Source organism: Ursus arctos, unplaced genomic scaffold (assembly GCF_023065955.2).
Source record: "Ursus arctos isolate Adak ecotype North America unplaced genomic scaffold, UrsArc2.0 scaffold_33, whole genome shotgun sequence".
In the NCBI taxonomy this organism is placed as follows: Eukaryota; Metazoa; Chordata; class Mammalia; order Carnivora; family Ursidae; genus Ursus; species Ursus arctos.
Genome location: NW_026623019.1, coordinates 22,972,327 through 22,995,370, shown reverse-complemented (window position 1 = coordinate 22,995,370; position 23,044 = coordinate 22,972,327). Strand labels below are relative to the sequence as shown.

The 23,044-nt window shown below is 42.8% G+C and overlaps 1 protein-coding gene across 1 annotated transcript in view; it reads left to right on the top strand.

Annotated features, from left to right (window-relative positions):
* Positions 1 to 21,260, top strand: part of SLC28A3 (solute carrier family 28 member 3) — a 52,154-nt gene extending 30,894 nt beyond the window's left edge. Inside the window, exons 7-18 of the mRNA XM_026518839.4 lie at positions 530 to 643; positions 1,233 to 1,310; positions 3,364 to 3,444; positions 4,998 to 5,078; positions 7,322 to 7,447; positions 9,088 to 9,218; positions 10,561 to 10,729; positions 11,121 to 11,318; positions 15,525 to 15,606; positions 16,325 to 16,423; positions 16,661 to 16,781; positions 17,845 to 21,260. Of these exons, the coding sequence (XP_026374624.1) occupies positions 530 to 643; positions 1,233 to 1,310; positions 3,364 to 3,444; positions 4,998 to 5,078; positions 7,322 to 7,447; positions 9,088 to 9,218; positions 10,561 to 10,729; positions 11,121 to 11,318; positions 15,525 to 15,606; positions 16,325 to 16,423; positions 16,661 to 16,781; positions 17,845 to 17,971 (1,407 nt within the window). The 3' untranslated portion in view covers positions 17,972 to 21,260. The remainder of the gene's footprint in view (positions 1 to 529; positions 644 to 1,232; positions 1,311 to 3,363; positions 3,445 to 4,997; positions 5,079 to 7,321; positions 7,448 to 9,087; positions 9,219 to 10,560; positions 10,730 to 11,120; positions 11,319 to 15,524; positions 15,607 to 16,324; positions 16,424 to 16,660; positions 16,782 to 17,844) is intronic.
* The last annotated feature ends 1,784 nt before the right edge of the window (positions 21,261 to 23,044 follow it).

Below are 23,044 nucleotides of genomic sequence, written 5' to 3'. Positions count from 1 at the left end.
CCTGCTGCACTCCCTGGCTCTGCATTAGAGTTAATTGGTTCCTTTTACAGTGAAATGAGAGCCCCTCAACAGGGTGGAATTTCACTTAATTCACTTACAAATTGTCAGATTAACAAACCTTGGGCACACAGAGAGAAGCCATGTTCTGCCTTTCCATTTTCCAGACGGGAAATAATTATATGTCTCTAACATTTACAGCACGACGAAGAGGACCAGATCCTTCTTCCTTTAATGGCCCCTCTAAGACTATTCTTTGTGTTTAAGTTATTTTATCATGATATAATGATTACATACTCTCCAGGGACAGAAGCCTGCAAACTCAGGATTTGAAAGGGAGAATGCAGCCCTGAGATCTGGGGGCATGATTCTATCGAGGGATTCTCTGCTCACAACTGCTTTGGCCTCCAAAAGAAGGTGGATCATAGGCCATGCGTGAGAAGCTTCCAAGGAAATAGTGACCCTCTGGGTGTCTATGCTGAGCTTAGCATTCCTTTTCTAGTAAGCTCTATGTCTTCATCTTTCTGCATAGGTTTACTGGAGGCCTGTCTTTTGGGGAATTGGATTACAGTTTCTTCTTGGGCTCTTAATCCTGAGGACTGAACCTGGATTTATGGCTTTCGATTGGTTGGGCCAACAAGTTCAGGTAAGTTGGGTTCAAACGAATATCTTGCTTCTAAGTGTTTTTGACATTTGGATATAATCCTCAAGACACGTCAGAAGTAAGTTCCTTCATCTGCACGAGCTGAGCCACATTTTTGTTTGTGTAGAATACATTAATCTGTCTAGTTTATAAATATTACAGTTGTCCCTCCCCATATCATCCACTGCCTCACTCCCTTATCCAGACTGTCCCTTTCATCCTGCCCCAGAAGTGTCACACTTCTAAGATGGTTCCACAAACAGAGAAACAGAATTCTTTGCATCGAGTGCTAACTAGTGCCCCCTGTGTGCCATCTATGGCTCGCTGGAACAAATTGACACACCTGGCTCCTTCTTGAGCGTCCTGGAGTCAGACTGAATGTCGCAAATGACGAGAAATCTGTATGCAGGTATAGTTCAAAAATCTACTTCCATGCCATCCACTGGAGCAGGGAAAGCTATGAAAATTTACCTTCCACGTCTAACCAGCAAGTTTGCTGGGCTCTCCCTCTGCAGAGCCGGGGAGGTCCTGCGGACTCTAACCACCAATTCTGTGGTTGTAATGATCGTCTGTTTTCCTTACTTTAATGCAGACCTTCTTGGAATATACTAACGCTGGTGCTGAGTTTGTCTTCGGTGAGACATACGCAGAACACTTCTTTGCATTTAAGGTAAAGCCAAATCCCATTTCGAAGTAGTTACTTCCTTTTCAGTACCTCCTGGGTCTTTGCTGATGTTCTGATAGAAACTGACCAGAAACCAGATATACACCTGCCGGGCATGTCCTAGGTGGATAGCACTTCACTGCCTTTTTCCATTTATCAGATTTTATCTGAAGTCAGTAGATTGCAAACATTTTACTTTGTTACCATAGCATGGAGGGAAACATCTACAGGAAGTCAGAAATATACAAATACTTTTGAGGGGGCTCCTAGCATTGCCTGAGATACTTCTGAAAACTCATATGGGATAATAGTATCTGAGGCATCAGGGAAAGGAACATTCGATCGCTGGCAACGATGAGGCATAGGGCCACCGATGGCTTCCAGGCCCGGGATCAGTGACAGCTCTGTGCTCAGGAACCCCCTCCGTCTCCCAAAAGGAGAAAGCTGCTCACCCACACTAAACTCTGTTCTTCCAGAGCCATCTCCATGCTAAACCTTTCCTGTCTTCCCTTCAGTGCAGTGGGCAGGAGTCTGGGCCTTCTCCCAACCGAAGGAGAGACATTATGCTTCAGGGGAAAGGTCAAGCTGGCCTCCCTGCACTCCCACAAGCCCCAGGAAGCTCACATTCCCCTGTGAAGACCCTACAAATACTTGTTGATGAGGCAGAAAGATGAATTCGGCTTTTCCTTCAGCATTCTTTTTTTGTGGTGTTATTGTTCCCACACTTCTAACTTGTTCTCTCACGTGGGGACTCTGAGTTTACCTTCCAAACTACCCTGGCTTCAGTTAGGTCAACATTTATGATGAATCTGTTATTTAATTGCTCTTTTTTTTTTTAAACTGTCAATTTGATGCTTTGGTGCCGAGTTACAAACCGAGATAGAAATATGCTCATATCACGAATTGAACCCAGAATTGGGAAAAGTCACCAGGAAGGCATAACTTGCTGCCCAAACTGCACCAGAGTCTTTAGACATTTCCTACCCACCCAGCCACCCACCCACCACCTCCCTCTTCCCCAGAGCAGTGGCCTCCATCCTTTCTGACAAAGCAGAATCCCTGTGGGAACATTCAAGAGATAAGCTCCTTTAATTCCCCGAAGCTTTCAGGAAGGCTCTGCTTGCCCATTAAAGCCAATAAAAGCACATAAGTGGCTGAGCTCTGAATAATGGCACAAAATGTCTTTTAATATATATTATTAATAGATTTTTCTAAATCAGATCCTGTACAAATTGTCCTCGGTCATTCTCTGCCTCTGGTGGCAGCCTGTCCCTGGTCATTTAGCTGGGAGAACAGAGGGGAAGGGGTACAGATCGGTAGGGGTGTGGAGGGACCCAGCCCCCAGCTCTGTGTGTTCTCTGCAGGGTAGAAACTGTTCACTGTGGAAACACAGGCTGCATTGAAGGCACCCAAATAGCACCAGGGAAACAGGATGCAGAAAAAGACCATGGTGGTATCACAGAAGCAAACTAGTTTCCCAAGTTTTTTTTTTTTTCGTGATTAAAAAAAAAACTCTATCAGTAAAATAATTATTACTTTAAGAGTTAAAGGATGCATGCTTGCTCTGTGGGAGGCAGTGTGTGTAAGCACCTACCGTGCTGTATCGAATCTGTGAAGCCTCTATCAGTAAGGACCTGAGAGGCTACTCACACTCCATTTTGAAAGGATCCTCTGCTAATGAGGCTGTTTAATATCAGAACTTCAAGAATATCTGCCAGTGGCCTTCAGTTTGTTGATCTAGTGCTTACAAATTCCCCTGAAACTGCACTCCTTCTCTGAGAAACCACAGTAAGACAAGATCATCAAAGAGAAACGAACATGTCCGGTTTCCTATGAAATATACTCAAGCTTATCCAGAGCAAATTCAAAGAAGAGACAGCAGACGGGGGCGCTGCCTGACTAAAGTGTCATTTAGTTCAAAATGACATTGATGATGATGATTTTGATGATGTGTCGGCGGGAATAAGGAGGCAGAAAAGAGACCTGATCTGAATTCTACTAATCCTACTGAGGCCAACATCAACCCGTGATTGCTTTCATGCCCCTACCTCGCCCCCAGGTCCTGCCCATCGTGGTTTTCTTCAGCACCGTAATGTCCATGCTCTATTACCTTGGACTGATGCAGTGGATCATTAGAAAGGTACTGGGACTTGAAGGGATTGGGCGACAGGTGTACGGCCATTATTTCAGGGAGAAAGTCTTAAATGCCTTTTCCAGGTTTTCCCGAAGTGCCTTTCTGTTTGCACCAAGATTCACCACCACCTCCTCTTCCGGCCCGTTATTAGACCCCAACCAAAAAATCCTACATGCAGCCCTGGAGGCAATTTTACCTAAGGGACTTCTAATGGGGCTTTTTTTTATATAATAATTTTTTTATTATGTTATGTTAGTCACCATACAGTACATCCCAAGTTTTTGATGTAAAGTTCCATGATTCATTACTTGCGTCTAATGGGGCTTTGACTCGCAGTCAGTGGTTACTGGCTATCTTCATAAAACCTTAGTAATTACTTCTTTAACCAAAGAATTGACTCCAGCAGAGCAGATACCTTTGGGGAGAACAGCATCCTTCCTTCATCCTGGCTGTCTTCCCTGTGCCGTACACAGAGTCCCTGCTTCTCCTCGGGACATTGCAAAAGTGGATGTTCTAGGAGTTGTTAGAGGATTCAAGCAAGAAGCAGAAGCTGTTTTGCATTTCTGGGGGAGTTTGATAAGCATACACAAATTAAAAAAAAAAAAGGTCCCAAAAGTTCATCTCATTCCTGCCACCCCAGCACTGCCAGTTGTATGACACTTGTGTTAAATCGGAACATGAGGAAATGTGTAAGCTAGTTTGAATGCACACACAAGCCGGGCAGTGCATACAGGGTTTGGGCACAGCCGTAGCCCTCCTTTGACCCTTGTAAATACATAAAAGAGAGGGAAGGAGGGAGGGAGAGAGGGAAGAAGAGACAGAGAGAGAGAGAGAGAGAGAAACCAGAACAGCAGCAGAATTCAGAATTTCAGCAAGAGTGTGCCAGGGCCCATAATTTTCTGATTGTGGACTTAAACGTTCAGAATTGCTGTGCTCGTGTCTAAGCAGAAAGGAAGGAGAGAACGCAACAGGAGGTCTCCATCCTGAAGTGGGCACCACAGTCTCTAGCTGGAAGGGCCAGTGCAGAAGTGGGACCACAAACCATGTTTCTTTGAGAGTTTAGTAGAAAAGGCTAACCCTCCACGACATCCCACTGCTTACTAGCTGGGTGATCTTAGACAAAATAACTAAACTGTTCCGTGCCTTGGATTCCTTTTCTATAAAATGGCTGTGATCACAGGACCTTCCTCAAGGGTTATTATGATAATTAAATGCATTACCTGGATCAAGAGCATAAAACAGTGCTTGGAATGCAGTGAAGCTTGTCATGACTGCTAGCAATTATTATAATTTCATACACTTATACCATGTTTCAATAGACAATTGTTTGTGTAATGAATGTATGAATTCCAAGTATATACAATGACTCAGCCCTACCATTCACATAGGAGAATTGGCTGGGTCTGCTCTGTAGACTAGATAGCGTACACTCACGTTTAGCTCCATCACTGGCCTGCCAACAATGGTGGAAGGCATTTTCCTCCAAAGAGTTTCATCCCTACTTTGAAGTTGCATATACAAACAGCTCTTCACTGACGTTGTCCCTTGTCCCCTTTTAGGTTGGATGGGTAATGCTAGTTACTATGGGATCATCTCCTATTGAATCCGTAGTTGCTGCTGGCAATATATTCGTTGGACAGGTAAGTTGTAATCTCAAAAAAAACCAAAACAAAACATCTGTTGAAATGGATACTCTTCCTAGAAAGTAGAATAAGAAATATAACGGTATTATTGTTTTGTAGTGTCGGGGGAAGGGTGTCAAAATAAGGAACCCCCAGCATTGACAATGTCCAGATTCCAGAGAGAGAGAAAAAGAGTGTACGGGAGAGATCCCTTCCGAGTGTCCCAGTGCCCTAGTGTCCAGTTTGGGTTCTTGAAAGTTTATGGAGAGGAGGAAAGATGGAATCATTTTATCAAAGCACTGGGCTTCTCCTGTATAGATTCTCAACCAATCTTTCCTGAGTTGATTGAATCGTTGAGGTCTCTGACCCACCCTCCAGAGGCTACCAGGTCACCCACTCAAATGGAGTTCACCACTTATCTTAAAGCTGCGAAGATGTAACAGGCAGCCTCCCTTTCTGTGGTGTAACGCTTGTGGTAATGAAAGAGACCAAGAAAGACTTTCCACCAATGACCCAGCAGCTGTATAAATACTTGAGCTTATTCTCAACTTGTCTGAACTGGCCAACAGTCTGTCTCAGCTGGGCCTGAAGAAAAATGCTGATGAGCAAAAGCATTTTCATCTTTCTGATCCATCACACGGATAAGTGCTTTGCCTGAAGCCTATTTAAGCAAGGAAATATGATGCCAAGGGGTGTCCTTCAAAACAGCAGCATTCCTAAGGGGTGGATAAGGAAGAAATGGTAATCGTCCTCATCACTCAGAATAGGTAGCTTCAGGCAAAATGGAATCACACACCCAGGAAACTACGTGTGAATGCTTGCCAGCACCACTACTCAAGGAAATTGGATTTGAAGCAAAATTCAAGTCACCCAGAGAAACGCACGGCTCCAAATCCGAGGCTTACAACTGCTCCGGGCAGGCTGAGCCTTAATGGTAAGCCCAGCTTGCTAGCCTGGAGTATAGTCTTTAGGGCGGGGCCCATACTTCCTTCCCTAGGAGTTGAAATTGTTATAATTATAGTCATAAAATCTCTCGGGACTAATTAGAACACCATCTTGACTTGATTACTCCTACCTGCAGGGTAAGAGGGCTTATGTACTGAGTTTCTATTTAGTCCATGAAGTGAAGCTCAACACATTCAATCTTATAGAACAATTACAAATAATGAGGGGAAAATTGTAAAATTGCATACGTGCTTCTGTGGTGCTCAATTTGATACTTAATATGCTAAAAGTACAGCTATTATTTATGGAGAGCCCCACGTCGCAGGCCGCCTGTCCTCCTTAATGGGATTCAAGCCCTTACAACTACACTGTCTCTAATTCCTTTCCACCCAAGGGGAAGAGTGGGGTGTCTGATTCCCAATTAGGAAAGTGCCTGTGGGCAGCTGTCCCTGTTATTGTCGGTATTTTTTTATACTTGAGTCTCTATTTCCCTGCGGTGTAAGCAAAGAGGTATATGGTCTGTCGAGATGAAGCTGGAAGATCACCAGTTCACATGGCCAGGGCACAGTTACTTGGGCAATAGTATTCCAACCTTAGAAAATTATACCTGGCCATCAGACTCCAATCCTAGGCTGGTGGGGATCTTGTATGAATGGCCTTGCAAACTCTGCAAACTTTACGCATGACTCTGTAATGCACACTGACGTAGAGTTCAATGACCCAGACATCAGTGGTGTGGGTTCTCAAATGAATATGCATCAGAACCATCTGGAAGGCTTGTTCAAACACGATTGCTGGTCCCATTTCCAGAGTTTCTGAATCAGTAAGTCTGAGAATTTGCACATCTACCAAGTTCCCAGGTGATGCTGATGGAGCTGTCTGTGGTTCACACTTAGAAATACTGCTTTAAGACCAACTCTTGGTTTTGGCTCAGGTCGTGATCTCGGGGTGGTGGGATTGAACCCTGCAACAGGCTCTGTGCTTGTTGTGGAGTCTGCTTGAGATTCTCTCTCCCTCTGCCCCTCCTGCTTGTGTGCACATGCTCTCTCTCTCTCTCTCTCTCTCTCTGGAATAAACAAATCTTTAAAAAGAAAGAAAGAGATACTGCTTTAGAAAATGGAATCTTGGGGCACCTGGGTGGCTCAGTCAGTTGGGCATCTAACTCTTGGTCTCAGCCCAGATTTTGATCTCAGGGTTGTGAGTTCAAGCCCTGCATTGGGTTCCACTTGGGGGTAAAAAAAGGAATCTTGAGTAGATTGGCACACCTTCCTAAGATCTAAAAGGGAACATTTAATCTGATCTTGCTTTGTTTCCAGACAGAGTCTCCGCTGCTAGTCCGACCATACTTACCACACATCACCAAGTCTGAACTCCATGCAATCATGACTGCTGGGTTCTCTACCATAGCTGGAAGTGTGTTAGGTGCATATATTTCTTTTGGGGTAAGAATGTTTAAAGATAAATTTATGGAAAATTTAACCTCTTCTTTCTTTGCTGCTGTTATCCATTCTTTCTTACCACTGCTGCCAGATAAGGAGGCCAAAAGAGTGTCCTTCGCACTTCCTTTGGCATTTGAGTAGAGTGACCCTGCGGGGCTTTGTGGCTTTGCTTTCAAATCCCTGCCACCTAAATGTGAATTATATCCAACTGTGGCAGAATGGAATCATATTATGAGGTTACTTTGGCCAAACATTTAAATATGTCAAACAACAACAACAACAAACCCACTGTTACTGTCACTAGTAAAGGCAGTCTAGACCAGGGGTCAGCAAGTATGGTTCATGGGTCAAACTAAATTGCTCTGCCTTTTTGGTAACTGAAGTTTTACTGGAAACCAGCTACTTCTATTCATTTCTCTACGGCAGCTTTCATGCTACAGAGTTGGGTAGTTGTGGCCTGAAAAAGCCAAAAATGTTTACTCTCTGGCCCTTCACAGACAAAGTTTTCTGACCTGTAGCTTAGAGCAGTGGTTCCCAAACCTTAATGCCCACTAGAACCATCCAGGAACTTTTTAAAAACCCTAATGCCCAGGCCCATGCCACAGAGTAATTAAACCAGAATCTCTTGGGGGTAAGACCCAGGCATCACTATTTTTTAAAAAACTCCTCCTGTACATTCTAACGTACAACCCAGTTGGAGAGCTGGTGATCTGTGGCCCAGGGCTGCAGAACGTTATAAGTGATGCTCGTGCCCCAGGCCCAGAGCTTATAAGCCACACACAGACGCAACCCCCAGTGGAGAAATGGAAGAACGCACAGCTGTGGACCCAGGTGGCTAGCGGTTCTTACAAGATAGGTGAGTTTCATCCCTCCACACCATCTGGGCCTCAGAGAGCCAACCAAGAGGAAGAGGGTAGAGTAAAAGGGTGACAGAGATCTCAGGAATAGCAGCTTGACTGGACCTGCAGGTGGTCCACTCTGCCCTCACTGTAGGAATTCTGCCTGCAGAAATGTGCTGGCCGGAATGGGGGTTGGGAGGGAGATACAGACACTGGCATTCTGAAAATACAGGGAAGAGAATCCTGAAACAAAATAAGGATGTGGGGAGGAAAGGGGAAAGAGTTTAATCAGGCCCACAGTGAGGGAAACAGAAATCGCTTACAGATTAAAGGGACTCTGGATAAATGAATATTATACAAGGCACCACGGATTTCAAGAGAGCGGAAGGAAGACAGAGGGGGGTGTATCCATGCCTGCACCCCCAGATACTTTCCCTGTCTAAACTGATGGTATAATGAAATATGGGCTTTAGGGACTATTTAAACACTCAAAATGTCCACAGAGAGGTAGAGGAATCTGGAAGCTCTTACATAGGATTAATCCTCTTCTGAAATGATTGGGTTTTGGTGTTGGGCTTCTCCCCAAAGGATGTGGCCAATTAACACCAATTCCTCCTTCTCCCTCTGACTCTCAAGGTGATGCCGGCTTGGCTCACTCAGTGCTTCCAAACCTCCAAAGAAACACTTTTTTGGCATAGGGCTCAATTCTGCCCTTGTCTTCCCTTGTAAGGCTTTTGGGCTGTTCATCCTGAACACAACAGAAAAGCTAAACCTCAGCTGACCTTCTTTCTCCTGAAATCACAGGTTTCGGCCTCCCACCTGTTAACTGCCTCAGTCATGTCTGCACCTGCATCGTTGGCCGTGGCAAAACTCTTTTGGCCTGAGACAGAAAAACCTAAAATAACCCTCAAGAACGCCATGAAAATGGAAAGTGGGTAAGTGGGACATCTAATTCATACAAGCTGGGGAGTTGGAGGGGGTCCAAATTTAAAGTACAGCAAAAAGTTGATCATCGGAGAGCACGGTGAATCATGGTATTGAGGTGAATTTAATTTCCCAGTGACTTTTAGACTTCACTAGACTTCAAAAAAAAAAAAAAAAATTCTTTTCAATACTTGAAAAGCTTCCTAAATACTTGAATATCAATACACTTCCTTAACGGTTCAAAGTAGATATTTCATTTAAAATATGGTATAGTGTTTATTGAGCCCTGAGTTATGACCATTGGAAAGCCATGGGACAACCATTTCTGGAAGTTTCCTATATAATAGGGAGAATGAAGGTGTGATATAGGTATCTTTAACCCCTCATCAATTCATTTTCTTTTGTCCTGTGCAAAAGAAAGAAAAAAGGGTGAAAAAGATGAAGGGGTTTAGGATAGTCAAAAGAATCTAATTCAATAAAAGAATCCATCAACGAGCCTGTTGCCGAGATTCATCTCTTGTTTGTATGTAGGCATAGTCAGTGAAAGGCAAGTTGTCAAAGTGCGATTCCACTTACGAAGTTAAGCAAATATATAAATCTAGACAACATATAATTTAGGCACACACATGGGAAAATGAAAAGAAAGGGAATGATAAGCAACTTCTAGGGAGCCAGGTACCTCTGAAATTGAAGAGAAGAGGATGAGATTAAGGAAGGGGGAGTACACAGAGGTGACGGTGACATTCCATTTCTTAAATGAGGTGATAGATATTCAGGTCTTCTTTGAATTATTAGTTCTTATATCATGAATATTTTATAAATATCTCCTGGTAGCTACCTTAATATAATTTTTAAAACCTATAGTGTTTTTACCACTTCCCAAATTTTTAATTAACCCCCCCCCAACTAACAGAGTAGTATAATGGTTAGAAACCCATATGTCCAGGGGCACCTGGGTGGCACAGCGGTTAAGCATCTGCCTTTGGCTCAGGGCGTGATCCCGGCGATCTGGGATCAAGCCCCACATCAGGCTCTTCTGCTGTGAGCCTGCTTCTTCCTCTCCCACTCCCCCTGCTTGTGTTCCCTCTCTCGCTGGCTGTCTCTATCTCTGTCGAATAAATAAATAAAAAATATTTAAAAAAAAAAAAAAAGAAACCCATATGTCCATCACCTACACTCAGCAATTATCAATGCCATCATGATTTCATGGAATTTGGGTATTTTGACCAAGGCATGAGCCTGAGAGTTTTGTGTCTCTAACCAAATGAGCTCTGATTATGCCATTTCTACACCTGTGATGTCCATCCACTGACAACACCTTGATAATTCTGGAATTGCTATTTTTTGATAAAGTGATTCAAGGAACCTCCTAGAAGCCGCAACACAGGGAGCATCCTCATCCATCCCCCTGGTGGCAAACATAGCTGTGAATCTGATTGCCTTCCTGGCCCTGTTGTCTTTTGTGAATGCAGCCCTGTCCTGGCTTGGAAACATGTTTGACTACCCACAACTGAGTTTTGAGGTAAAATTCTATCATCTCTCTCCATTGTTTCTGCCTATCTTTGTTTAAAAATAAAATAGGTTTGTGAATTGCCTTCCCTGACAACCTGTAGTATACTCTTACACAATGCACACACTTACCATGTATCTCCCATCTTCCCACCACTGCTCCCTCCTCCCCCATCTCTTATCACCCTCCAGGAGAGAATGACGACCTCATGCCAGGAATGACTTCAAATGACCCAATGCCAACCTTGACTCCTCATGGATAGAGATGGGCGAGGCAATGTGAAGGGATTTCTATGCTTAAAGGAGACACAGAGGGATTGGGAAAAATCTCGTCGCAAGGGTGAGGCAGAAGAACTGGAAGCAAATCACCGCTCTAATAAAGTATCTGTTTTTGGGTTTTGTAGATAATATGCTCCTACATCTTCATGCCCTTTTCCTTCATGATGGGAGTAGACTGGCAAGACAGCTTTATGGTTGCTAAACTCATAGGCTATAAGACATTTTTCAATGAATTTGTGGCTTATGAACACCTCTCAAAATTGATCAGTTTAAGAAAGGAGGCTGGACCCAAATTTGTGGATGGTGTGCAGCAATATATGTCGGTGAGTAAATACGTTGATTTCAGAATACACTTCTTTATGACATATATACATTCGTCAGATAGTCACTAGTGCTTCTGTGTAGGAGGCTACGTACTTGGGGATAATTCCAAGAACAAAACAGAATAAAAACCCCTGATCTCATGGAACCGTAGTGAACATAGCACCTCATGATATTCCATTATGTTGAATTAATCTGTGTGTGTGTGTGTGTGTGTGTGTGTCAACACAGCTAATCCTTACTACTGTGATCACTTACTTTCGAGAGCTGTGGATCTAAACCTAGAGTCATATGAGCTGGGAGTGGAATCATTCAATCACCAAATATTTCCTACACGCCTTCTATGTGCAATGCATCTATGCACTGAGGCTACAGCATTGAACAAGTGATGAGGTCTCTGCCCTCATGGGCTCATTGTCTAATAATCTTGAAGATCTCTTCCTTCCAGCTTTAGAAATTCTATGAACTCTGAGAAACTGCCCAAATGCAAGACGTCCTAGGACGTCCTAAAGAGATAGTGAGACACAGTTGCTACTCTCCAAGTGGGTGAGGGAAGAGAAGAGCTTGGGTTGTGGTCTAAACTTTTGAGACAAGCATCCTATAACTATGTCGGCACTTCGGGGCAAATGGGCTCCAGGGAGATGCTCATGTCTGCTTGGCCTTGGATGGGATCAGGCGAAGCCATGACTTAGGTCCTATTTTATAGCCAAGTCTCCAGCTTTTCCTTTTCTGAAAAACCGAATCGTCACACACATGGAAACTCTTAGGGAAATGGCAAACATTTCAGACCACCACCATTGCTCATGGAAAAAAGCCATTTGTAATGAATGTTCTAGGCATGTATTTGGCTTTAAAAGGAAAGGGGAGGAAAAGCATGCTGCCCAAGGTTCTAATTGAGATTGCCTACCACTGAACACCACCGCCATCTCTTCCGGTCTCCTAAAGACCAAACATGTAAACTTACTCCCACATATTCTACAAATACAACAGCATGCTCCAGGAGAGTACTGATTCATATTTTATGGTCAGAGGCATTTGACCCACACATCTGATAACAGTGGCTCTGTAGGTCGCCTGTTTCTCAAATGTTTATTCTCCAACTGGCCATGCGGTGGAGCTTGGCCAAATGTCTTCAGTGTTTGGATGCCGCCACAAACCAGCCTGCTTCCTTACCAAAAGGAAACAATGGGCTAAATTAAGTGAATTGCTTTCCATCCCCAACACCAGTTGCCAGGAGAAAGTTGTTTTGTTAATGAGCAAAGCAAGCTCGTGGTCCTGGCGGTGCCAAGCAGGTTTGTGAACAGTTACGATGAGAATAGAGACAGAACAGGAGGGCTGATTTGGGTTGGGGGTGAGCCCAACCAGAGGCAGACCCACAGAGGCTATAGGGAGACAAGAGCCCAAGAGCTTCTGCTACTGTTGAGTCATAATGGCAAAAGCATTTTGTTTTTCCCAGTTTCTTATTTCCAGTCGACAAAATGGGGATGAGTCCCTGCCATTTTTGTTTACCAACCAACAAGTGGTGGGGGTGTTGCCACCTGTCCCGGAAAAGGCACCACATGACCGAAGCGTAAGCTCTGGGTCTATGAGGCAAACCCGGTGTCATCCAGATCAGAATATGTGTGTAGCACATTGTCCGCAGAATGAGCTCTTCTCTGCTCCGTCATCTTTTCTTTCTTAGCATAAAAGTAATACGTTGCCTGTTCGTTTGTTTACACTTAATTTATACAAACCATGGTACAGAATCCAAAAGGTACAAAAAGGCAAGAGGGAAAGTAAGTCATCCTCCTTATTTCTCTGCCACTCAGCTCTTCTCCCTGTACCACACTACGCCCTTAACCTTGCTCTTCGCATGTAATAACACATCTCGGGTGCCTTTCCCCATCGGTGTCTGTGAAACAGTATTCTCTAGTATGAACACACCGTTATTTATTTTAACCAGTCTCTTGTCGATGGGCACTGTTACCGATTTTCTGCCATTGGAAGCAGTGCTACAATGACTGTCCTTGTACGTACAGCACCTTTGCTCAGGCGCTAGGAGAGCTATATGATGTATTGTTCATTTCCCAGTGCAGTGGAGCTCTTTCCATCATGTATTCCTGCACATGTATGGGAAAAGGAAGAGCAGTATCATTTCAGCCTCCTTTCCCTCTTATTATAAAACCCTACATGGCCACATCTGTGTATCCCCTTCCCACAGATCCCCAGAAACAGCAAAGAGGAATCTCAAGTGCTTTGTGCCATCTCCCTCCCCACGGTCTCTTAATAAGCCTGCCTGGTTTTGAAGCCAATCGAACTAAATGAAAAGCACTAGAGAGAGCAGGGAATGAGGATGAGCTTTTCCAGAAACAGCGGACTGCTCAAATACATGATTTTTTTCCCTGCCTGCTATATGCACGCTGATTGAAAATATCAACAAAGGCATTCTGAGAAAACCATGAAAGAGAAGAGGGGCCTTATAATCAACAAAAAATTTAACATGGCCACTTGAGTCTTGAAGGTGAGCTTTTAAAAAAATCCAGTTAGTTGGGGGATAAAAAGGCACTACTACTTTTGAATGTAGTATTTTCCTGGTTTGTTCTTTAAACCAAATTATAGATTTTTTCAGGGTTTTGGAAAAGAAAATTATTGCCTCAATTGTATGGGTGCCTTTGCCAGATGGGTGAGCTTTTGGTGAACAACAAAGTCCACTGAATCTTCTGAGTGTCCTGCGGTCAGTCCCTCAACCTGAGAAAGAATGATCTGGTCTGAGCATACCTCTTGGCTGTCAGAGTAGAGCCAGAGGGCTATCCTCGTACTTCTACAAATTCACCTCCCATCTTCCGACTGCCCGTGAAAAGACTATTATTCCTTCTCCCACTGCTAAGTGGGCACCTAATACTCCTATGAGATGGTTAGAGCTGAGGACCAAAGAAAGACAAGCACACACCACAGCCAGAATGAAAGGAACTCCTATGATATCTCTGAGTTTCCTTTTTACTAATATAATTCCTTTTCACTGAAGTATAATTTACGTACAACAAAAGGTCCTTTTTTGGGTGTATATACAAGTTTTGTTACATCACATGTGTAACCTCATCTATAGTGAATATGCAGAACATTTCTATCACACCTAGAAAATTTCTCTCATGGCCAGTTGCAGACAACAATACCCCTCCCCCCATCACCTCATTCCCAGACAGCCTCATCTTTCATTCACTATAGTTTACTTTTGCTAGTAAAATTTCATACAAATGGACTCACTTAGCATTCATGTTGTTACATCCATTATTTTCCTTCTTACCACAGAGTAGTATTTTATTTTGTGGATATCCATAATTTGTTTATCCATTTGTCTGTTGAAGGACGTTTGGGTCGTTTCCAGCTTGAAGCTATTTTGAGCATAGCTGCCATAAATACTCACATACAGTCTTCTTGTGGACATATGTTTTGATTTCTCCTGGGAAAATTCCAAAGAGTGTTATTGCTGGGTGATCCAGGCTGTGTCTGTTAACTTGATCAGAAACTGCCAAGTTTGTTCGTACTTTATAAACAGGCTGGGTCACTTTACATTCCCACCAACAACGTACAAGAATTTCAATTGTTCCACATCCTTGCCAACACCTGCTACTGTCCATTTTTTTAGCCATTTTTGTGGATCTGTAGTGGTAACTTATTGTTCTGATTTGCATTTCCCTGGTGATGAATGATGTCTAACATCTTCTCATGTGCTTTTTGGCCCTTTACATGTCTTTTCTGAAATCTCTTTAGCTATTTTTATTGGGTGCTTGTCTTCTTAATATGAAATTATAACAGCTCTTTATACATTCAAAATAAGTCCATTGTCAAACGTAATGTATTTTCTGGGATCAATTTTATACCGTCAGTATCTGGCACTGTGCCTGGCACATTAGCACAGGTGGCCAGGTCATATTGAATATGAGAAGATATCATTGGGCAAAAAGTAGCATTTGTAGAGGTTAAGACTACCAATTCCAACTCTTCTTTAGAGAGTCTCCGAATCCACACAGGCCCTTTCCCTCTCTCAAAATTCAAAGGGAGATGGGGGGAAAAAGATTCTAGGAAGCAACAGGTGTTTGACACCATGCGCTGCACAATCACTTGTCAATACTGATTCCATAGTCAGAAAAGGAGGCCTGGTTAGGATGTCAGATTTACTAAGCTGAGTCACACCATGTATACTTCTGCGTGTTTATGTTTATTTACAGATTCGTTCTGAGACGATTGCCACCTATGCTCTCTGTGGCTTTGCTAATTTTGGTTCCCTAGGAATAGTGATCGGCGGACTCAGTAAGTGAAAAGAATATTCTGTAACAACATATATGACATAAACATACTTTCAATCTCCATCTGGCTCTGTAACATTATTTGCTTCGGGGGTGGGGGGGAAGCCCTGTGACAGTAGTAAATCCTTTAGGGTCTATTTTTTATCCTTGCTCTGCAATATAGTTTTCCTAGGTATAACCCAAGCTAACCTCAGGAAGAATTTGCTCAAATGTACCGGTGCTTCCCTACCCAGGGATGACACATAGGTTTCATTTTGCATGCCAGTTCCAGTGGATTTGTAATGGCCACCTGAAGAAGGATTCTGAGGCCCAGGGCAAGTGGGAAAATACTGTGATCAAATTAGCGATGTCTGCCATAGGCATGGAAGTGATGATGAGGTGCAGATGCTTGGATCTCTCCTTGAAATCCATTTGCCTTGCCATGCCCTCCAGACACTCTGTGAAACTTAGAATAAAACATGGGATTTGTTTCTTCTGTAGAATGGAAGCTTCTGAACCTTCTGATGTGGACAAATTTCTTCCCTTCCTCCCCCGCCAGAGACCTTCTCTGGATGTGGAGCTCATCCTGAAGCTCTTGAATCTTGACTTTCCCAGTTAATTTGGAAAAAAAAGACAAGTTGCTCACCTGAGATGCCCAGCCCCAGAACAATTCTCAGAGGTGGGGAATTTGGAGTTTCCAATCAATGACCTCAACATTAATCTCCTACTTCCATGTGTCCCAGCATCCATGGCTCCTTCCAGAAAACGTGATATCGCCTCAGGGGCAATGAGAGCGCTGATCGCGGGGACCGTCGCCTGCTTCATGACAGCCTGCATTGCAGGTACTGCACGCCGTCCTTTGTGTCCTATGTCCCCGAGCCCACAAAATGGCAGCTTTCAGGGGGGCCATGCCGCCACCCTGCAGATGCAGCATCTGCTGTTGCCGAAGCCGAGAGGCAGAGCTGCGGCTTATACTGTAAAGTGAAATGTGCAGAGCACAGTGGAGAAGCTAAGAACAGAAAGAGGGCTGGGTAACGCTGTTAATTAATAAAATGGATGGCACTCTATTTCACTTCCAGGAGTACTCTCCAGCACCCCCGTAGACATCGACTGCCATCGCATTTTAGAGAATGCCTTCAACTCCAGTCTACCTGCAAACACAACCGATGTGATATCTTGTTGTCAAACTCTATTGGACAGGTATTGTACCCTTGAGTCGGCTTCTTCATATCCATTCTTAATAAACAAATTAGGCCTAAAGGCCCCATCCACTTATTTTTTATAACTTTATAACTCTGTGTTTAAAAATAAAACTTTGTAGGGCTCCTGGGTAACTCAGTCGGTTGAGCCTCTGACTCTTGATTTTGCCTCAGGTCATGATCCAGGGGCCTGAGATTGAGCCCCCACATCAGGTTCCCTGCTCAGCAGGGAGTCTGCTTGGCCCTTTCTCCCATTGCCCCCCAACTCACACTCAAACACACTCTCTCTCTCTCAAATAAATAAATAAATAAATAAATCTTTTAAAAAGATAAAAATAAGAACTTGTGCAACAATTCTAATACACCCTTCATTTTGACTTTTCTCAGCTGAGACTAGACACTACAGTACTAGTGAGTGTTGTGCAAGCATTTCTTAAGCCCCCAGCTTTGTGATAGGCACTTTGTATGAATTAGCTCATTTAAACCTTGAAACCATGTAAGTTAAGAACTATTGCTCTTTTTAGTGTTCGATAAAAATCGGGCCTTGAGAAGCTTATACCACTTTCCCAAGCAGAATGAATGCAAGCACAATCAAGATACAAAATTTAGGTCTTTCTGGCCACAGAGTCCATGCCCTTAACTAGTAGCCAAGCACTAGTCAGTTGGTACTGCCTGTCTTTCAAGGGCATCAGGCAGTGCAGACTGTCCTGACGACATGGCAATGGTGATGGTGTTGGGCGACAGTGCATGAGGGGCCACCAGGGACCCATACTGGCCACTCCCACCCTGTGCCCTTACCCCATTTGCCCTTCTTAATGTACAAGTGTTTTATGAGGATTGATTCTTGGTTCATTCTGGAAGAAATAGGGGGAGTCCTTGAGGCCAGACAGGATTTGAGAGTCAACACTAATTCTCTGGGACCTCTGTCCTTAACCACCCTAACCTGAAAGTGAGGGAGGCAATCAGCTACCTGCCCTATGCTATTTTTAATGTGTCTTCTCCTGCTCATCTACTGTTTCTGTCTTCTAAGGCTCAACTAACTGTTTTATTCCACTTTCCACCAGCACTATTGTCAACGGTCCTGGTGAGGTCATCCCAGGAGGAAACCACAGCTTGTCTTCTTTAAGGGGCTGCTGCACAATGTTGACACCACCAACACTGAACTGCAGTTGGATCTCTAGTGCATTTTGAGTTCAGCTACTTCTCCAATGGAACTCTAGGTACAGATGCTGAATTTTCTGCTTTGGGGAGGAAAAAAAACACTATTCTTCACAGATGGATATTTCCATCATGGAGTCAGCGAGGAAAAACAGGAGTGAACCCTTCAGATCTCCAACACCATCATCCTCTTCTTCCCTCCCTTCCGCAAACCCTTCCCCACTGAGAACTACTATGATATCTCAAGATGACCTGTTGTCTCCAGTCCCAAAGATGTTTCCTGACCCTAGAATTTTATGCCATTTTACCAGAATACAGGTCTAAATGATGGCTCACAACAACGGGGCCACACCCAGAGTGGCTCACTTCTAACACATCTCAGGGGAGGTCACTGCATTCACCCTGGCTCACGGAAAACAGCTGGAACTTGAATCTCACACGGAGTAGGATCAGTCATTCATCACCCACTCATTGCCTGCCCTGAGGAAGTCCTACAGAAATCAAGAGTCCTTTAGGAGAGCATTTAGACCATTCCAAAACCAGGTTTTAAATCCTGTATGCTTAGAAAGTTATACCAGTCAGCTTACTCTAAATTTTGCTGCAATAAGAAATAAGCCAAAAACCTTGGCGACTTACAAGTTTATTTTTCCCTTGCACCTTATGCTTAGTGAGGGTCAGTTTTAGCTGTGTTTCATGTTGTCTTCACTTCCAGGACCCAGGCTAAAGAAGCAGCCACTATGTGAGGTATGTCGGGGGGGGAGGGGGAAAAAGGTAGCCCTTAAAACTTCTGCTAGGAAGGACCCTTCACTTCTACTACATTCCATTACTCAAAGCTAATCATACGACAAGCTGGATGTCACGGCTATGGATGAATCATCCTGTCCGAGGGAAGGATAGTGAGTATTTTGAAGAAAACAACATGATATACTACAAGGATGCATGATATCCATGTCTCCCTACTCATGTAGGCTTTGGTTATGTTCCTGGTGACGAGACTGGAAAATGGCACTACTTTTTGGTCAAAAAGTCACTTAAGGACCATTTGAGGGAGAAAAATAAGTCCTGGTTGAGATCTGAAACCTTCCACCAATACTTCCATTGACCAGGAAAGCATCAGCATCAAAACTGCTTACTGGGTATCAAAGAAGAACCTTCCTTAATCGGTTATAAGATTTAATGTGTGTCAAAAGAAAATTCCAGAGACAATGGCAAGGTGCTCTTTAATGAAATGCTCATCACCAATTCTCTTAATAGACCAAAGACCACATTGTATGAGAAAATACAAACACCAATGACTGAGTCAAAAGGTGATTCACAAGAAAGAAAAAATGTGAAAAGGATTTTGCAAAGTAATTTATTTTAGTTATGCTTTCTTTCTTGTTCATGCACAATTTGTTAAAATGTACATGTAAATAACTGGTCTGTGTGTGTGCGCATGCATGTGCGTGCATTGTGTGTGTGTGTGTGTGTGTGTGTGTGTGTGTGTGTGTGTGTGGCAGCAAAGGTGAAGGATGAAATTAAATGCCCAAAGGACCCTTTATCTCTAAAGTACAAGGTACTAGGATATTTCTAACTATTGGTCATTTGTATCAAATTCTTCTTGGAATTCATGTGCCCTTTCAGTATTTAGACTTTATTTTAGGAAAGTATATTTACATGTCTTTTCCCTCTGTTCTCTATGTTCTTTGTCATAAAAGCGTGTGACAATAGTATGTCAGGGGTGCCAGTTATTCATATGTTGATTCTCTTTGGTCTGCTGTGGCTATTATCTTTCTGTTTTTTCTCTTTTTAATTCTTTGCATCTTTCTATTTTGTTTTATTCCTGAGACTCTCTAAGAGAATTTCTGTGTTATTTCCAGTGTGCTTCTCTGGCCAACTGATTTTCAAATTCTGTCTGTTGTGATTACTGTTCTTTTATTTCAAGGAAAACAATAATTACTGTCCTGTTTTTTAAGTTGTCTTCTTTTTTCAGTTGCAGAAAGTAATAACCATTTGTAATGAAAAGTGACACACACACACACCTTTTTCCAAACATATAGAGGAGTGTGGAGGATTTCTTGCATCTACAGAACTAGAATGAGTCTACTTAAATATCACATACAACTTATTTTCACTTGGCAACATAGCTTGGACATTTCTACCAAGTCATTATATATAGTTCTCACTCTGTCCTTCCCTTCTCACTAGTCTGTGTGCGTGTGGGTACAATTCCACACAAATGAGATAATATATATGCTGGGAGAGGGAGGGAGTTACACATCATGTATTCTTTCTATTTGCTTCCCTCCTCTTCCCTGTGTCTGGCCCACCACATACAGGGGACCCAGGTTAAAAGACCTGACATACAGCTCTCTGTACTTTCCTTGCATGTGCAGGTCATGTTTTACAAACATATCCTATTGAGGACTGTATGGTTATTTTACCATACTGGGATATTCTGGGATGACTCACATTTCTTTACAGTTCTTCTTCTTCTCTAACAATACTTGGCGGATATTCAAGTCCACTGGCAAAACTTTATTTTTTTCAAAGGCTTCATAACAGTCCATGACGTATTATATATATGTATTAACCGTTGCTCTAAGGACAAGCATCCACTTTTTGGGGTTTTGTTTTGGTTTTCGCTACTTGGAACAATACCTGCCCACTTATTTCACACACTAGTGGCTTTATTTCATTAGCAGAGCTATCTGATAGAAATATAACACAAGTCACACGTGATTTAAAATTTTCTAGTCGCCACTTTAAAAACATAAAAAGAAACTGGTAAAATTAATTTTAATAATATATTTGACCCAATATATCCATGATATTATCATTTCAATGAATTATTTTATATTATTTTTAATTGAACTAAGCCTTTAAAATCTAGTATATATCTTACACTTAGAACATATCTTAAGACACTATATTTTCATTGGCAATAATTGATCTGTATTTAGATTTCATAAAATGTATAGTTGCAAAGTAAATTCATGTGCCTACATTGTTCCGAACACACTGAAAACTTTCCAATAACTGAAATGAGTATCAGTTTTTAAATTAAAATTTTAGTCCTCATTTGCACATATGAAATAGTTCCATAATTCAATTATTAGTAGCTACCATATCAGACAGTACAATTCTATAAGGTGGCTTCCTAGGTGAACTGAAGTGAGTGTATATATTTGGTATTAATATATGTTGCCAGAGTGCATCCTGGAGAAATACGGTGTCCTAATTTTTACCTGCTTTGTGATATATTCTTTCCAATGTGTTTTTATTCATCTACCTCTGTGTATATATGTGATATTTCTTTTCAAATGCAACACGTTCACATAAATCCCATGCTGATTTCTTTTTAAATGTTTCCATCCTTGAACGAAGGAGGGCACATTATTCTTGAGCCATAGGAGAAAGAATAATAAGGGTGCAGACCGGATGAATGAGCTGGTGATGACTTGGGCTTCTTGTGTCCAGAAACCTTACCAATCCCTGTGAATGTTGAATGGCTCTGGACTGGCTGAAAGTTTCCCTCTTCCCAGTGAAACCACTTAATGGAGTTTTGGGTACATGGTGATGTCTCCACTCTTCCTTAGCAAACATAAAAGCTGGAGGGCTGTTTGTTCCCCTCAGTTTATCCTACACCCACCTACCCATAGTTTTCTGAGGTGGCAAAGATGGGGTGCCTGGGTGCTTCCTATATGTCTGTTTAATCGCTGTGTGAGGTCACTCGGTGCTGACAGCATGTTGCTGTGAATCCACGCATGCTCAGCTGCTTTCAAGACAAGGCTGGGACATCTCTTTCGAAGAATTCTGCACTCTGTCTAGCCTGCCCAGGAAATCTGAAGCCCCCATACTTCTCTCTGAGTCTGTCTTCATACCAGTACAGTTTCCACTAGTCTAAAAGACCTTTCTTAAACACAGTATTATGGGTCCAGATAACGAAGATCTCCTAATTTTAATGAAGATGGATGTGCCTTACTGCTTCTTATTCTCTTTATTGTTTTCCACTGGCTTGCAAACGGAGAGGGGGCAGAAATGGCATTTCTGTCATCAATCCAGAAGTTATGCTTAGAAACAAATTCACTGACCCTGCAGAGGCCTTCCAGTCTCAGTGAAGAATAGACTGTAGTCCTGGGGTATGGAGAATTTACTTTGATTTTTTTTTTTTATTTCATTGGTAAAATTGGCACACCCAAGCAGTTAGATCTGAGTGAGAAGGTCTCTGTAACTATACAGATTACCAACATGCATTCATTCTGCAAGTGCTCCCAAATAATTGCTTTAATATTTCTGCAGTTTAATTAGGCCGGGAGGCCACTGTGAAGAGCTTAAGGTGTGCACTTGCCCAGTGACGCTGACTTCCAATTACAGAACAATTTCCAAACCAGGCACGCTTGTAAAGAAGGTATTGAAGGACACAGTGTGCCAGGAAGGATTAAACTACCCTCGATGTACTGGAGGCAGGGACGGGGGAGGCAATCATTCACATGTTAAACAGGCAGGAGCACGGGACTTAAGAAAGAAATATCTGGTCCAGGTGCACCATACGGCGCTAATGAACCATATGGTCCTGAGAAAAGCTACTTTTTACCACCTGTTACTTAATTTTAAAAATTGCTTTAAGCTCAAGCAGGAAGGAAAGTATGCAGGCACCCATTCTTTTTCTGGATCTAATGACAGCATAAGCTTAGGGTAATTATGTTTTCTTTTCTATTACAAAGGCCATATGATTGACCTCTGGATGTAAAGTGAATCATTTCAACCTGGGTCCTTAGTGGACTACTTGGCGTTTTCATTTTAGGGGACTCTAGAAAGTAAACAATGAATCTGCATCAAGCCAGGCCCTCTTACCCATCATGCCTTTTGTAAAATGGGAGGCCAAGTTTCAGCTAGGAGGGATACAGCCTGTAATCATGCAACAGAGAAAAGCATTTAAATGACAACCTTGAAATGTAGTCCTCTGGCAACTGACAACCAACCACGTTGCCATGAGACACTGGGATTAGGGAAAAACTGATGTCTTGCAAGCTATGTTAACATATGCAGAATCAGCTCTCCATCTTCCATGTGCTGGGCACGCTTCCAGTCATTTCCATAAAACAAGAGAATTGTAGACTCCTA